Genomic DNA, 19,341 nt, shown 5'->3' on the forward strand with positions numbered 1-19,341 from the left:
TGTTACTTTGCAATCTCTTATTTTTTACATTCTTTCTGATACAATTAATCAATGTCTTATAAAGGTTTTGCTGATGTTTTTCTCACTTTCAGAATTACACAAACAAATATGAAATTTGTAATTTAATGAAGTATTTAATTTATTTTCACGGCTAACATTTCCCAGGATTTGGAAAAATATGACACCTGTAGAAATACGGCAGGTTTTATTGTTTTGTTGCTGTTCATTGCGGAATAATAGAAATTTTCATCCAGTTTCATCCATGTTTACCAATTGAAACAAAAGCGAAATGTCTTGACAGACTTTTTTTACATTTGCGTAAAACATAAAATGAATTACAAATAAATAATTTTAAATAAAATGGTACGCTTGATTTTGAGTTATCTGTTCTTTAAAAAATAACCGAAATGAGTTCAATAATACACGTGATATTTGTAGCAAAACACTATACGACACATGGCGTAAACTCGCGACGCTTATATGACACATTGTCGTGTCGTGTGTTGTTACTTATATGCTGCGCTTCATTTGTCATACGTCGACATTCACAATTAAATGGCAAGAACCGGATTCCGTAAATTATTTGTCAAGTGTATCTTCCTGTTTCACATAATTGGACGTGATCTTGAATGCACTTTTATATTGTTACAAATTTATAATCAGTGGACCAAAAGTTTATTTTATATTGTTTCTTAAAAAAATAGTATGCTAACAGATTTATTCGCTACCACACCCTATTCTGTAGAGATCCTTCCACATAGACCACCACGCAACGCAATATCATATTTGTTACAGTAACTCTCTGACTGTGTCCGTTTGTTAGTCAGTTTGTCCTTCCGTTCCCAGTCTGTCCTATATGTACACCTTTAGAAGGCAATTAAGATTTCATAAGGACCATTTTTCTTTTCCAAATGAATCACAGAATGAATCTAAACAAGCACATAATGTCAGACAATTTCTGCAAAAATTGATATAAATACGTACGGACTTAAAAAAAACCCATCCGGGATGGTGAACATGATAGACATCAAACAATTATCAATTCGTACAAATTAACAGGTACAAGTATAAATACTTTAAGATATATGTTTAAAAGGTTGCTATTTTAATTAAGAAGGAAGTATCTCGTAAATAAATACGACAAAGAAGAAGAAGAAGAAGGAGAATGATGATGAAGAAAAGGAGGAACAGGAAATTACTCCCCTACAACCAACTCAATTGGCCGCACGAATCACACAATTGTGACGACGGGCCTGGGAAAAGATTGTGATATGTCATTTTAGTGGTGTAAATCTAATTTGTCTTCACTGTCATATCATTGTATGCGATTCATACACGAATTTGTTTCCGTATACATTTTTATACCACAGGATATGACCATTGGATTCAATTGTTCAATATGTACACATATAGTAACTATTCTATTTTTCATCATTATTTTTGACTGCTAAGAGATTCAGTAACTTGAAGATCGGGATGTTAAAGATTTCACGGAAAAGTACTATATATGTTAAAGCAATTGTTTTGCTAAGCAACGAAACTGAAACGAGCAGTTGGCCATTATTTAACAACAAACATGTGTCTTATACATATAATTATAACTAAGTTTTCACATTGAAAAAGGAGTATTTTATGACATTCGTGGATTATACAAGTATATTGGTTTTCAGATCAAAAAGGAATCAACATAATAATAAACAAACTATTTGCGTCATAGAATAGATAAAGGAATTATATACATTTGTTCAGATAAAACATATATAACTATTTAAACATGGCTACGCTAGATTTCTACACATCTTCGTATTTTGATAACAGCTCTGTTGTCCCTTTAAGTCCATCAAAATATGTGGCTCCTACTTATGTGCTTGTCCTAAGCATCGCGAGTTGCTGTCTGTCATTGATCGGAATATTTTGCATTTTTGTATTCTACGTCGCCATTGTTACTATTCGGAACTATATTAGAAAACTTTTAATTTTCTTGACCATAGCTAATCTAATACATGTGCTTGGGATCATAATTGGAATAGTGAGATACATGTTACTGGAGTTCACCGATAAAAAATATCAAAAAGAAACGCAAGTGTGCCTTTTTCAGAGCGTCGTAGTTTCCTTTGCACCATGTAGTTCGTTTTTCTGGACAGTTTTTATCGCCATATATTTTCAAGTGCAAGTATTAAGACCGAGCTGGGCTCATAAACTGTCGAGCAAGCAAGCAACCGTGACGTATCACGTGGTGTCATGGGGCGTTCCTGGTAAGACAATTTTGAATTATTCTATAAATAGATTTACACGCACATTTTATATCTCGCATCCTAAACGTATCTTTGATTATGTTAGTCGTTTAAAAAAGTAGGTTTGACCATTTGCTTTTTCCCCATTTAGTAAATATATATTTGTTTTAAAACGTAGGATAAAAACTGTAGCAGAAACATTTTTAATATCATGTACCATAAACTTTACTTGCCTTTGTAACAAATCAGGTTCAATAAATTCATAGCAACAGATTTTCAAGTCTGTCAGCTCTTCAAACCTTCAACTTATGCTAATGCATTTATATTTTGTTTTTGTGAATTTACTTTAAAACACACTTATTGAAACAAGTTGTTGCAGCTTATATTAATCACTTTCGAATCCGCTTCCTAGAGTCAACCAGTAACATGGTAATTAATCAAGTAGGACTCGAACCCATGATTCCTGGGTTGAGGGGCAGATACTTTAACCACTTGTTTTATCTCTAGAATAGCCGACTGGATTGTCTGATATATTTGCACTCGTTCTGGGAGATATCTTCTTACAATCCCACCTGCTAGATGAGTCGCGTGCTTTGTATGACGTCATTCCACCATCATCGCAAAGTGAAAAGTTGTTGTAAAAATAATAAAGTACTAACGAAAGAAATATAAGTTGTTTTTATTTTTGTGCATGCGTTATTTGCAAGTATAAATTCCCGGAATATTTGGACCTCGTGTATATTTTAAATGGTAGCTAGATCAACCATTGGGGCATGTATTTCCGTCACTGCCAGATACCAGTATTCTTATACTCGGGCTTGAATGTTTTGTAGACCTTCTTTACTTCTGTTAAATACAAAGCCATATGGACAACTACGAATGTGTTCAGAAAGATAAATTGCTCCCAGTCAGTGATTATGCGAGTCTACATATCAAAATGTTATCAATTCTCTTCTTTTATTTAATAATCAACCATGGCAGCCATTAAAATAATATCAAACCAACGCATTAGTAACAATTAAATATGGCTAGTATATTTGTATCTTAAAACTGTCGTGCTAACAATGATGTTAGGAAAAACTGTTGTAGGTAAGTGGAAAAAACTTAAGCTTTACGAAAGAGAAAGGGTTACAAAAAAGTTACAAATTTTAGCGGAATGGCCCTTTTGGGGTGTATACACAATTATCCGCACTATTTTGAAATCACGGAATTATCAATTCGCGCAGTGCTCTTATGTTTGGTGAGAATCTGGTGTCATTAGTAAAATGTTGTGAAAGATATAGATTAAAATGATGACATATGAAATAAAAACACATATTAATACTTATTGTTAATATTATACCTTACATTAAATATGTTCCTTATTTATTTTATTCATATAAGAATCAGCGAGCCCAATCGCAACTTTTCGACCCTTTCAGTTAGTCTTCGGATAAGGACCTCGAACACACTAGTATGAATACACAGAACGGATACGGTATTTCGGTCTAACCTACGCTAAGAAACTAAACATGTAACCAAATAGTAATTTAATGCATGGACTTGTTGACAAGTTTATTAACAATATATCAAGTAAAAGTTCACATAAAATAAGTGAATTTATAGATTCAAAAGCAAACGATACATTATTTATATATTTATTATTATATACATGGTTTTAGAAACCGCAATACAAAATGCCAATCTATTGACAATGAGTCGGATTTGTTTAAAATTGTACATCAGTGGGCATATTTAAATTAACAAGAGCTGTCACCCAAGTGACAATGCCCCCGAAAATGATTCTTATGCATGCAGGTATAATGAAAAGAACAGAGAATGAAAAAAACTCATTGCTGAATATTGTTCTTGGTATTATTGTACATGTAAACTCCAATTGTGATAGCATGAACTTTCAAAATATAAGTGTGACCTTGACCTTTGAAGAAGGGACGTGGTTCCTGGACGCGACAAAATGTTGTTATGAGACAGACATTTGTGTCAAATTATTTCAAAATCCCTAAATGCATGACAAAGTTACAGTCTGGACATGATTGTTGTGTAAGTGGGGACACACAGACACACGGACATGAGCCTTAGCCGCAACACATTGTCTTGCTGTTGTAGACATTTATGCCAAGTTATTTTAAAATCCGTCCATGCATGGCAAAGATACAGCCCGGACACGATTGTGTGTACCTATTAATTCTAATTGTGATAATGTTAAACTTCAAAATGTTAATATGACTTTGACCTTTGAAGTAGAGACGTAATTCTTAGACACGACACATCGACTTATTATTTTAAAATCATTCAATGCATGACAAAGTAACAGTGACCGCCTGGGAGAGCACGGTCGCGTTTTTGTCCGACCGCGTGTAGCCGGCCGCGAGGGTTTAATTACAATTTGCATAATACCAACAGTCTTCATCACATTTTACGAAAAAGATTGTTATTATAGCAATACGATTGCCTTCCTCGTTGAAGTTTTACCTTTATGTTCAAGTAATGCATGGTATACTATAAGAAATAGCATACAGTTCTTTGGACCTCATAGTATTATAGTGACCTCTCAGACAGCGCAAAACATTAAACATACCTTATCCAAATATTTGCGGGCTAACTGATTTGTCACTTTAATTCTATGAGGTCCTAAATGATGTATACTATTTATTAAAAGTTACTTAGTTATGTCTTTAAATTTTTAACAGATTTACATGGGTACATACTTGTATTTTGTAGGGTTAACCTGTATTCTTGCGCTGTTCTTTAAAGTATTTGGAAACACAGAGGATATTTTTACGGGACCTTGGTGCTGGATAAAGACAAATCAAGAGAGGAAGACTGCTATACTGTGGATGATTTTGACAGTAAAGGGATGGGAACTACTTTCTTATCTAGTTTTGGCGGAAGTTCTTGTATTTGTTGTTTATAAAACGTCTATATTACCTGTAAGTATAAAACAATCAAGTCTCTGAGAGATGTTTTTAACAGAGGAATGTTAATAACTCTAGTAGCCGGTGCTAGAGGGGGGGGGGCGTGGACGGTAACTCGCATTTTCCAGTATCGTCTATGAACAGGCTCAATCAAACCGAGTCTGAAACACTTTCAATTTTGTCGTTTTAAGTTTTCTTTTGGGATTTTTTATTTATCTCTATTTTAGTATACTATTGAATGCCTGGGGCAAGGCCTGGAGCAAGATTTGTACTACAATGTAAAGTTTTAAAAATGGGCAGAGGTCATGAAGCATGTGTTTTATAGATAGCTGCTATAAGAAAAAACTTTACACAAGATACTCATCATTTCCACTTTGGGCGTTAGTGTTGAATTCTCTTTATGTAAAGAACATAAATTGATATTTTTAATATGACTGATTCATTAAAACTTAATTTGTAATAAGTTTTCGAATAACTCTTGCAACTTCACTCGCTTAACAATATCGATGTAAAATACACCAAAAAAAGAAAATAAAAAGAAATCTAACTAACTTCTTTCGTAGGAGAAATAATGAACACGTCGTAGTTCTATAGAGGCTATTCGTTGCCAAAAATCCAGCCTTTGAAACTTGACAATGCATACTTCGGTTCTACTAAACAGATTAGTAAAAATCTAATTGTCGATCCGAGAGTTACATACTGCACTGGTATTAAGCATTTTGATTATCTCGATTTGATAAAATGACAGCTGTTAACATGCAACTAAGATAAATTGCAAATTGTATTTATAAATGTATAACTTCAAATTTGCGACATGTAGAAATGTAAACGATAGAACGTACACAATACGTTTAATGCTGTGCATCATGACGTTGAGAATGTAACTGCATCAACTTGACACACTCAGGTTTACAACACCGCACTTTCCTTTAACATTCTAACGCGATTAACATTTGTAAACGATTTTGCAACTTCCATATATGGAATTATCACGGAAATAGACGAAAATTAATAGGCGGAGCCAATTTCACGAAAGCAGAATATAAAGAGAGGTAGCTGGTACAAAAATATTTCAAATTATATAGAAACTGTTACATCAATCTTGACTTTGAACATCCTCTGATTTTGTTAAAACTTATTCTAGTACAGGATATTCAAGTAATGCAAAATTGGTTAAGATATAATTTAAAAATGTAACAACGTATATACTGATAATGAGCATAATAATATGCAAAAACTAAAGTTGGTGAAATTACATAAGGAAATGTTTCCCATATATATTGACACACCCCACTATTCATTGATATCAATGGTAGGGTTTTGTGAGCCACGGCAATACTCTTAAGCATATTTTTTTTTACCTTCAGCAAAAAGAAGTAGTATGCGATACATGGAAGGCACTTTTGGCAACACGAATAAAGAGAACTGAACAATAAGCCTGTGCCTTCTTTCTTTAAAGGACTTTGTTGGGTTATAGAAAAACTCATATTTTTGACCAAGTGAATAACCACGAAACAATGCAAAGTTTACTATCGATAATTCCGTTGTATAACCAAAACTTGTGAATTTGTCCCATTTTAAAGTTGAAATAAATATTCAGTGTATCCTGGCAACTCTGTTTACCTCCATTGGGAGTTATTTTGAGTCATAGGATGTGATTTAGCCTTTTATTGTTAAACATATGTAAGCTGGCGTAGGTTAAGGTCTTTTTATGCATTGTGCTGAATCAATGACAGCTCTAAAATATGTGTATACATGCTGTCATTAGCTGTTACCTAGATTTGCTGTCTAGATTTTCTGTCTATATAATCAAAAGCAGAGAACTTCTTTTATGGACATGAAATACTACACAGGAATATTTATTTAGTTTTGTAAGTGACGGCTTTCTAAGAGATAAAATAAACAAGGTATACATAAATTGATAATCAACACACATACATTTGGACTCATTTAAATTTTACTTATTGAAAAACAAAATGGGAAAAATGGGAAACTATATGGTAAAAATAAAAAGTTATATACGAAAGGGTACATACAACTTTGGTTATAATTTTACTATTGTTAAAGGTTTTTTATTCTTGTCAAGTCATACGCTAGAATTAAGGTTACTAATATAATAGTACTACTAGGAAAGACAACAGCCAGAATTTGGTCTGTTTTAGTAATTACTCGTCAGATGTTGACTTGAAAATTTGAAAGTGGTAAGGTAGCAGCTTAACTGTAAATGTTACTCATTCCTATGCAAATTGGAATACCATCAGTAAAATTTATTTGTCGTTGAATATAGTCTTTTCAATCGTTTTCACTTCCTTGAAAAATATTTAACCTCAGACAGTAGGTAACCTGGTGTTTTTTTTCTTTTTCAAGTAAAAGTGGTGTCTACAACGTTTTAAAACTTATATGCCTATATTCCTTTAAAGTCAGCTGATGTTGATTGTAGACAATCATGCAAGTGAATTATGTTTAGTAACTAAACACCTAAAAGGTATGATAAACGGAAACCACGCCGCTTCTTGTCGCCGACGGTAAATACCGAAAATGAGCGGAAAATACGTTTATTTACGATGATTTAGTGGGCGGGAAAATGGGCGGGGCTTATTTTATCTCATATTGAAAAACGTGTAAAGCTGGATTATGCTGATCTGAATCATGATGGTTCGACAATGTAAAGCTAAGAATGTAACTTCTGTTTTGAGTATTCGAACACTTGGTATTGCTACTATCAGTTAATGTTTTGTCGTTTAACAAAATGTATTTTGTTGAAATGCATGTTTACAATGTTAAATCGGCAAACTCAATCCAAGTATGCAACATTGGAGTTTACATACAAAGAAATACAATTGTATTTTTTCCATTAACAAACTGTTCAACTCAGATCAACAAGGCTGGATTTTCGGCCAACTTACCCAATATATACCACCATAATAACACATTATTACTCTTTGCTTGACAAAAACATCGACGACGACGACAACAACAACAGCAGCAGCATCAACAATAGCAGAAGCATAAATCTTCATATAAATATGATACATTTTTAATTTTTGAAAGTTTGAATGTACATATATGAATTTCTACATGTTCTTACATAGAATATATTCGATTATAATGGTATAAATACACGCCATATTGCAATAATTATGTTTGACGTAAAAGATTCATGCATTTTGCAGCTGCATATTTAAAAGTCATTTGAGCCACGCCATGACTAAACAAACATAATGGGTTTGCGACCAGCATGGATCCAGACCAGCCTGCGCATCCGCGCAGTCTGATCAGGATCCATGATGTTCGCTTACAAACCCTATAACAAGTAGTGATAGTGATAGCGAACAGCATGGATCCTGATCAGACTGCGCGGATGCGACCAGCATTGTCTGGATCCATGCTGGTAACACACCCATTACGTTGGTTTTGTCATGACGTGGCTCATTTATTGTTTTAACTAACAGAGATGTCTCCGACGGCGTGGCGGACAGTATTTGGAAATACACGATTCAAGTTTGCAAACATCTACTGGACTTAGACGAGGGGATAAAAATTTTGTGTTTATATGGCTCATATTCTATGTACTACGTTTCGCAGGAACATTTCGTTTTCTTCTGCACGTTACGTATGGACCTTTACATAGTAAGAACAAAGCGTATAATTTTACGGATTATAAAATATGTGATCCAGAAATAAATATTAATTTCAATTACAGTAGTGATTAGGATGTTACGGTAAACACCGCCAGCTTTTCTGAAGCTTTTGGATAAATGGATTCATATAATTGCCAATTCAAAAGAATTGAAATTTGCCGACGAAATAATAAGGAAATAATCTACCGGTCCTCTATCTAAATTTAAATTAGTAAAGCGGGTGATTCTTTCACTGATCTTCAATTTCACACCTTAAGAACTTTGCTGGAGCGTTCCTGGAGCGGTGCAAAAATCATCACCGCTCTTTATCGTTCATCAGAATTTGGCCTCCGTTAAGGCAACGCAGTATACGCTCAGCCACAGCTTATGATCCCTCCTGCCGTTCCGAAAGTTTTGAGCTGCACAAAATATTGCGAGCGGTGAGGAGCGGGTAAGTTTCTGCTCCGGCAAAGTTCACCATAGTTCCAACAACGCCCAGTCAAAGTTTGACACCGCTAGACGCAAGTTCGTGGACGCTTGGGACCGCTAGGCCAACGCCGAAATCTTGAATGCTTGACCATCGCCAGCATTGCCCGGGCGGTGATTAAACGTTGCACAAACTTTGATGACGCAGTTGTAAGCAGTTGTACGAGCGGACACGTTGTCGAAATTTGGTCCCCTCTCCCCACCATTCAAGGAACGTTCCAACAAAGTTCGGGCGGTGTGACCGGCCCTTTAGAAAATCGCCACTGAAGTGTTATAAATACTCGTAGCTCTCGGGACGGTGTTTTTAAGGCATTAACAATGTTATGATGCACTTTTCCAAGATAAAATTACAGAAATACTTAGTTTTAAACAACACAGAATTGGTTTTCCAACATAAAATCAAATCTAAAGGCCGCTTTCATATAGACTTATATTACAAATCTAAGACAACGATAAAACACGGGTCTGATATTTCTGAGGCATAATGGGTGAAAGTCCTAATATATATTAAATGTATGGTGTTTTCATCACATGATATTATAAAGTGACACACTGTATATTTTAGTAAATCTGGCTATTTCTGCACGCATGTTCTATAAATACGTTTTCTGATACAGTATTATTTGATAAATGTTCTTTTCATATTTTACCTGGCATGATATTGATCTTAGATTTAAACAATATTCGATCACTTATTTTCATTACTTTGTTCAATGACTTTGCTGCGAACGCGGCGTATCATTTTGAAAGTATTTCCATTATGCATCAGTCAACTATATCCATACCCTGGGGAATAACGGGGACATTCAACATTTATATATATATATTATCAACACCCATATAAAGGACATACATGGACAGGCAAATGTACAAAGTGTACATTAAGTGTCCTTCGCATTGCAAGTTGGTTGCACCTAAGCATTCGGTTTGCAAACCACTTTCCGTATTATCAACTCATCGGTACATTTGCCGATTTAACCTAAAATATTGACTAATTTTACACGCTATCACAACACTGTCCGAGAGTTTGTATGTTGTTACAACTAGAGAACAATTCTATCTAATTTGGCAATCTTTCACTGATATTGTTTTTGTAAATTAAAGTACATGTACGGTAACATTGTTGTCTCTTTATTGCAGAACAAATGATAATTACAGACAGAGTGATGTTGGCTTGGCAAGCGTTTGGCGATACAGCACAAGCGTTCGCAAACTTTATTTGTCTTTGTGTTTTTGACAGAGTAATCAGACAACATTATTGCAGTCGTCTGTCAAGAAACTACAGCAATAATGATCACGTGGCTAATAACGGAGGAGAGCAAGGCATAAATACTTGATGATGCAACAATTTTCATGCGCGTGACTAAAGACAAAACAAAATCTGCATAAATAAGTGACGAAACGCCAGTTTTGCGAAACATAACATATGAATTATATTAACAATTATTTCCACGTACACTTATGAATGTATGTATAAACGTTGTCATTCAGAAGAAAACAAGTTTTGACCGATTGACAAAGTAACATCAATATAATATTATAATAATGTGAAGCTATTAACCATTACCTTCCAGAAATCAAGGTGATTAAGCGCTGCAATCCAGATAAAAGTCGGGCAAGTCTACAAAGTCATACAGTGTGAGTAGGCTTGCTAGGCCTTATACTACGGAATGCCGTTAGGGCCATCGCCTATGAATGGTTTGATCTAAAACGCGATACTCGACAGTACGATGATGGAAACGCGAAATCACGAAACTACGATGGTGAAAACGCGACAGTACGATAGTTAAAACACGATAGTTTATCGCGTTTTCATCATCGTAGTATCGTACTGTCGAGTTTTCATCATCGTACTATCGCGTTTGCATCATCGTACTTACGCGTTTTCACCATCTAGTTCTAGTGACCTAGACCTTTGACCTTGTGACCCCAAAATCTATAGGGGTCTTTTACCTAATATGGACACTCATCCTAAGAAGTTTAAATACTGTTGGCCAAATGGAACTTAAGTTATGCTCCGGAAACCAAATTGCTAACGGACGGACGGGCGCCAGGGGGTATAACATAATATGCCCGAAATTCTTTCGGGCATATAAAAAGTAAAAAATGACATGTTTTTTTTTTGTTAGCCAATGAAACTTGTTTATTTTGACCTTTTTAGTGTTTATAAGATTTATCTATCATTATTTTTTTTACTGATTAACAGGTTTCTTTATTGGCTGACAGGTCACGCTTATTTATATAAAGTACACACTGTAACATCAATGTCTTGTTCATTACATTTTTGAATATATTTAAAGCATACATAAGCATTTCGTCCTGTAAATAGGACATATCTCATTATACAATGATTAACGACTCTCACAATAAAACAAAAATGTTAACGGATAAATTCTGGACAACTTTTAACGACAATTTGTGTCTGCATTTCATACAAGTGTGAAAAGAGGAAAAAATAATCCCTCTAAAGAACGTTTAAAACGACAAATTTGAAAATGTTCCAGAATAGGTTTGATTGACCTTGGATATGGACTGTACTGCAAGGCATCTGCAAGGTACAGTCCTCGTCCTCTAGAAGCCTTTCATTATGTGATTTGTTAACATATTTTATTATAGTTCGATTGGGTAGGAAGCAATAAGGCACACCCAAACTCGTTTCTGAAACCACACAATACTAAGAAATGAGTGTACAGTAGAGTGTAGCGGTACAGCGATATAAGGTGTCTTTCTTTCCCATGTTTCGAGCACTATTGCACCGAAAGACAAAGTATCCTGATAATGTATGACCCCTCTTGGGACACTAAAAATTATTTTGGTCTAGAATGTGAACAGAAGAGTAAGATAAATAATCTAAAAACTTTCCTCACTATTTAACTTGTAAAATAAGACTCAAACAAATTTCTTTCAATCGTAGTTTCATCACTAAGCTAGAGATACGTGGCTCTATTCTAAAAATAGCACATATCTATATATGTCTGTAGTGACTTCTTCAACTGACAATACTGAAAGGTTAAATTCACTTTAAAAGTGTATGTACTAGTAAAGCAGCTTGTCTAAAGACACCATAGTTCATTTTCAAATATACCAGAACTTCTTATCAATTTTTTTAAACGTTATTGCTTTGCAATCAATTATTTTTTTTAAACAATTAACGTTTCTCGAATGAAAGCTATATAATAAAAGCATGTACATCGTCTGACAATTTCTTTGTACATGTAATTGCATTAATTTATCGTAAAGCATTGTACGCATGCTTCAACACGAAGATAAATACAAGAGTGATTTATATAGTTGCCTGGAAACACACTAGATTAAGAGAAGTTTATTGCACAATTTATGGCATGTGAAGCAAACATAGGATTTCAAAAGTTAAACAAAAGTAGTGTTCTCCTTAATTAAGATAATCAAAATTATGTTATAGCTGAAACAAAACATTCACTTTAATACACTTCTCCACATTGCTCGCGTTACTAAATAGTAACCCCATGTGGCTGAGGGTTTGCCTAGTAAAGATTGAGGCATCGTTTATCCCTGCGTGATTGTACGAGGCGACTAAATGGGTTCAAATTACTGGAAAACCCAAACCAGCCAAACAAACCAACTAAATAGTAATATCAGAAAAACAATAATATATATCAGTGACAGTTGTTGTATCAAATAATTTGATTCATTGGTCTAGTCAAATTCTTGTTTATTTTAAAGAAAACAAAAACAACATTATTTAATGTCCAATTACCAATTTTGCCAGAAACTGGAATTATAAAACAAGAAAACCTCCAAAATATGGTGTGATTTAAACTACTTTATTATTATAATGAGTTCACAAAATCTACTATGTTCTTCTATGTTCACCTTGATATGTTATACACACATTAATTTGGAAAAAATAACATATTTGGTTGTAAATTTCGATTTTGATTAGTTGCTTTATAAATTCATTGCATATACGTCATTTTGTAAGCACAAATCATACAACTGGTAATCTTGCATAAAGACTAACAGAATTACAAATCATACAACTCGCATAAAGAATATTGTAATATATATGTAGTGGCATCTGCCAGTTTGATTATTATTTTCACACATCTGTATTCTATTTCCTAGAAAATTGTTTTGTTAATTAGTTTGTCACATTAAATTTCCGGATGTAATTTGCATTTTGTCATTTCTATCCCTTTGAGAGTTTACTCTTTCATGTTGGTAAACCAATGAAGAATAATGAAGATTGTTCTTACTATAAAACACATAACACCAATTTATTGATAAACATCTTTACTGACAATTCAGTATTTAATAACTTTTCAACTTTCTTGATAACGGATTAATCTGTCGTTAAAGCAGTATGCCTCCAGATTTATGCTAATTTTCATGAAATATTTTAAATGTATTAAAAATAGATATTTTGTAAATAATTAATAAGCAAATAAAATGATGTATACTTTGCAAACAGCATTTAAAATATACGGCAATCACCAACAAACAGGTAAAATTATGTAAAATAGCCCTTACTGCGTAAATCAACCAGTAGAAATAGAGTGATAAATTCTGCAAAATGAGTCATTAATTCATCAAGGAACCTTCAATATGAACATAAAGTGCCATGCTATGAAATGCGATGTACATGTATGTCTGTGTGCCAAAAAACATAATGGAATTACTCCTAATGAATAGTAATAAATAAACGTTTTTCAATAGTATTTCTTCTAATCAACACTTTGAACCACCTAACTATAAAATATCTATATCGGTCTACAAAAGCCATTTATAAAAGATGCAACGGTTTATCAACGAAACGGCGTCTGTTTGATGTTACTATGCAAATATTTCTGGCCAAGTTCTTTAGATTATAAGTGAATCAAATATTCTTTTTTTGTATTGATCCATTATTAAAGCGTTTTTCCCTTGTTCATGGCTTGAAAAAAAGGCAACCACTCCTATATGATTATTTGAGCAATTGCAACATTGGCTTTTTAGTGTTATTAAAATTAAAAGCTCATTGCATTCTGGTGATATAATTTGAAATGTAATAGTTTTGACGATTTCAAATTCGTCGTCATGGCATATTGCACGTCCTTGCATTCATTTAATTATAACATCCATGTGAAAGTTATTTGAAATAAATTTTTCATTTGTAATTATGAATGAGAACTTTATAGTCACAGGAATTAAGAATCAATTGATTAAATGATATAATAATATGGTGGCTTTCCTACTTTGCTGGTTAAGAACATGTGGCCTTGAACAACTGTTAATTATTACATTGTTACAAAAGAGTTACTTAGGCATGCATATTGTATCATTTACAAAATATAACACTAATTCTACATCTATTCTGTTTGGTTCGGACAGAGCATGCTTTGTTCTATAGTCAAGGTGTATTGTTTTCTTCCTAGACTTAAAATAAAATGTTAGTATAACAGTTAACAGCTATCTTTACCAACATAAATGAAATTTATATTTCTCTAAAGCCTTTCATTCAATTTTGTTTTCTTACTGTTAATATAATTTTCAGACACAATTAAGACAATTGTTTAATTGGCTAAAGGCCTCAACAGACGGTAGGATTTAGTTGTACAGCACTAATTAGAGATAAGATGTACAAGTTTCAAAGCAATACAACACTTGCATTCAGACGGCAATTCTACACTGTAGGAATAATCTGATGTTTCCCTAAAAAGGATCCCTCCCAATTGATCCTTTACATACTTTACTCACTAAATACTTTTTCGCCATGAGTAATGATTAAAACACCTCCATTTAAAAAGAAAAAAATTAATGTGAAGCCTGACCGTGACTCAAACCTGGGACCTTCGGAATACCGTACTGCGGCTTTACTGACTAAGCTATCCGGCCGCCTACAAACTACCTCCCCTCCGCTAATTACAGAACAGTTCAATACCGTGACATAATCATTGTTTGGAATAATTTGGGATTCGAACATAACAAAACTTTTGGTCTCCTGAAGAGTTTTTCAACATCATTTTTACCCCATCTTACCACTATGTTTACCTTTTAGCAGAATTTCATTCATTACACATCAGGAGATAATTTGGTACTCTGTTACTTGTCATTGTGGGAGGTCTGTAGAAATCTGTACAACAAGATTTTCAAAATAGAACATGTCCTATCCCTTACATCTAGACTTAAGGTTTCCGAATTCAAGAAATAGTAGCCTTCACTCATTAAGATTTGCCTGTACATCTTAGTTTTAATTGGTGTTGTACTTCAAAAACCTACCGTCTGTTGAGGCCTTAAGGTAAGAACACGTTTTATGGTTAAGAGTTCAAAAAGTGTAAACAAATTGCCCAGGTCTTCACTTCAGTGTTGTAATATTTTTCTGGTTCTTCGAGATCATTAATTTCAGCACATTTAATAACGCTCATTACTACACACTGTTACTTCAAAGATGTATATATGTGAGATTTTAATTCATGATTTCTAACAATATCACTAACAATATATAAAGTTTGTAAATACTTAATGCAAACCCGCCATTTCAATATAAGCATTATGTTTTTTACAATTTATATATTTTCAAAATCCATACAATAACAGAGAAACCTTTAAATATTCTAAGTATTAACACCTTGTTTTGGACAAGAATGTGCTATTTAAGGTACATATAATTAATTAAATAATGTAAAGCATGTTTTTATTAATTTGTAACATATAACATTAATAAAATGTGTTGTGTGTAGTTTACACGTAGAAAGTCTTTTATTAAATCTATATATGTTTCAATGATACATTAAACGGCATAAAGAATAATACTGGTACACGTACGTTGTGTCATCTGCTTATCTCACAAATATCTTCAATTACATGTATTACAATTCTATTTCCGAGCAATTGTTTCATCAATTAGTTCGCCACATTAAATTTCCGAATGTTATTTGCAATTTGCCATTTTAATCCCTTTGAGAGTTTACAGTTTCATGCTGGTAAACATGTAACTATTATAATAATGAAGTTTGTGTTTACAATAAATCACACAACAACATTTGATATATTTTCAGCTTTATTGACAATCATATTTCAAAGGAAACATTTGGCGTTAACATTCTCATATTTCTTCAAATCTCTTTAATACTGACGATGAAAGAAAAGTCTACATAATACAAATGCACCAATTTACAAAGCAGCATGCTTTCAGATATTTTATCATAAATATATTGTCAAGTGAGAAAAAAGAAACTCAATATGGCTTCAAATACATTTCATTAACAGGATGAACTTGTAAATGTGTCAAAATATATTAAATATGAAGTGATTCATTTTATAAACACATATGTTGCGGTGAATTGATAAATGGTACAAAAAAAACATGTTTATAATGTATGAGCATTTGCAACTGTATTTGTTAGTGGCATGTTGGTCTATGTTAATTTAAAAAAGCTAATTTTCTATGAACGCAGTTATAGACTGGTTTGATTTTGGGAAAATGTTCATCCTAACGGCATTTTTTAGTACAAGCAGGTAGTTGGGCTTACTTACCTATTTTGAGTACGCTGAATTCATTTTTTGCTCTACCAAGGCTGTATTTTTAGTCCTTGACCTATAAAAATCAATTTCAAAATGGCCGCCATTGAATTTTACTTTAATTCTCCCATGGGCGACGTATATACACATTTTGTGGCATTTTAATTTAAGGCTTTGCTAATTTTAGTCTACTGAAGTGTGGACGAGAAGAATAGATGCAAAAACAATAAAATTTATTGCGGCAGCCATCTTGGTTTTCAAAACAATTTCCTATGTTTTATACACTGTATTATAATTAAAGTAAACAAGCACAAGAAGGCATTTTACTAGGCATGTTTTCTTTTACTAGAAGTGCAGTGATACTAATTAAGACTTCCAAGCAAAGACTTTGAAAAAAACATCCATTAAAACTACAAACTTAATGGTGCAAAAAGGTCACAATTTATACCCTAATACAACGTAAATGAGAGTCATATTTGCGTTCACTTTTGTCATTTAGATGTTTTTTTATACTTCTAAGAATACAATGCATGTTCTTTAAATTATTGCGATGTTTTTTAAAACTATCGTCCTAAGAGGAGACCTGCTCAAATATCTGTCCGTCTGTCTATCTGTCCGAGCGTCCTCTTTTATCAGTTAGGGGTATTTGCGATCACAATTTGGCTTTTTAGATTAATTCCGTATACCCCGACCTATAGGATGAATCATTGGTTATGGGAGGCATAAGGCTGCTTTTGGAGTAAGAAACAAACATGAAGATACTAGACATCTTCACAAATCTCCCAGTAAGAGCTTGTCCCTGTCAGTCCGTTTTTAATCCCGTCCATATCTGTCATTTTTGGATAGATTTTGAAATAAATTGCATTAATGTGTGGCACATTGATACAATGTCATAAGAAAGACCCAGGTGTGAAGCTCAACTCCTCAAGTTAGACTTGAAAGTGCTTGAATAAAGATGTGCATTTTAGTATTTTGTCATTTAGATATGAATTTTGAAATAGTTAAGCATAAATATACGGCCTATAACGGATTGGGAAATGATATACCTTATATTATTACTTTATCTTCAAACAGGGATACCATGAAAATTGTTTGTTTATTGCTTATGTCAATGTCAATTGCGCAAGAACAAGTACTGGGACGTGTAATGTTTGAGAGCCAATTCAACAGTCCAAAGATCAGGGTCATGTCTATCAAGAAAGGCAATTTTGTAAAAGTTCATAAGTGGGGAACTCGGTCAACAATTTTTCATGCACAACCTGATATTTAAAAAATGTCTTAGTATTTCCAAAAGTAATATAGGAATCGCCATCCAGGCTAGCATTCGAAAAATATTTTTTTCATGAAATAGACTACTTTCCTGAATAATAGAGAAAGTTTCTACTTGTAAGAGAAATAATCCATATGGTGTTTATCCCATAGAACCCTCTACATACTAGTACCGAGCTTGGGACAATGAGTCACATGTAAAACCCAGCTGATGACCAAAATCATACTTTCCCTTCGAACAAAATATTTCCTTAAAGTCTCTAAAAAGTCTGGTTAACGATTTTGTCATTCATGGATGAATTAAAAATCATTTTTGGATAAATATGGCGCCTAAGACGACATGTAGCGGACAAAGGTCCAAGGTCACACTTGTATTTCAAATGTCATGATATGAGAGTGCATTTGTGGCCATGTATAGAACATATATGTGTTATTCAGCGGGAGGTAAGAATAAATACGTGGTACTTTGAAACAATATGTCTTGAGTGAGAAAAGAATTATCGCATAAAGTAAGATTTCAGACATTAAAGGCCATATTTCATTGCATATAAATATTTTGAAGGTCATGTCCGGTCATGAATTCTGTCATTCAATGGATGGATATTGGCGTAACTAGGCATACATTTGTGGCACATTAGGACTACTAGGTTGATAGCTAGATAGGTCAATTTAGAACATTAATGGTTGTGTCTATATCTTTGTCATTTATTCATGGATGCTTTTTAAAATAATAAGAAATACTGATGATATAAATAAATGCTTCTTAATGTTTCTAATGTTTGTAAAACTTGTAAGACTACACTGAACAAAAGTTCTAACCGATCACCCCGAGTTTTCGCTTATATATGAAAATGAATAATACCAATAGATCCGACTTTTATTTTATTTCGAAGAGAATGAACACATTGAGAATAATAAAATTATAACATTTTTCTTTTTAAATAATACTTTATCGATATTTTAAAAAATATTTTTATGAACAGCCACTCACCTGTCTGATAGAGGCTCCAGCATTCAACATTCCAACTGCTACAGCACGATTCTGCATCGACATTCGTGCCATATTTTATGTTTTTTCAATTATAAAGTTAACAAGGATTTATGCAATGTAAAATTTAATACTCACCACGCTCTGCACAAACATTTCGTGCCAAAATGTGTAAACCGCGCCCTGTCTCCCGCGTGAGTGCATGGAACCGTATTAAATTATTTTTCTTTCCACAAATCGGTAGAAAATGCCACAAAAATCACCTCTGCAAAATTTTATAAGGATCTATTGACCCGTTATAAAATAATCAAAATTTTAAAAGTGATCGGTTAGAACTTTTGTTAAGTGTA

The 19,341-nt window shown here is 33.3% G+C and overlaps 1 protein-coding gene across 1 annotated transcript; it reads left to right on the forward strand.

Annotated features, from left to right (window-relative positions):
* Positions 1-1,454: 1,454 nt before the first annotated feature.
* Positions 1,455-13,480, forward strand: LOC132732115 (G-protein coupled receptor 157-like). The gene is made up of 4 exons (XM_060718478.1): positions 1,455-2,255; positions 4,956-5,164; positions 8,602-8,779; positions 10,396-13,480. Exons 1-4 carry the CDS (start codon positions 1,775-1,777, stop codon positions 10,590-10,592), a joined length of 1,065 nt encoding a protein of 354 aa, XP_060574461.1. The 5' UTR covers positions 1,455-1,774; the 3' UTR covers positions 10,593-13,480.
* The last annotated feature ends 5,861 nt before the right edge of the window (positions 13,481-19,341 follow it).

The sequence above is a fragment of the Ruditapes philippinarum genome, unplaced genomic scaffold (assembly GCF_026571515.1).
Source record: "Ruditapes philippinarum isolate M1 unplaced genomic scaffold, ASM2657151v2 ctg1613_1_1_1_1, whole genome shotgun sequence".
NCBI lineage: Eukaryota > Metazoa > Mollusca > Bivalvia > Venerida > Veneridae > Ruditapes > Ruditapes philippinarum.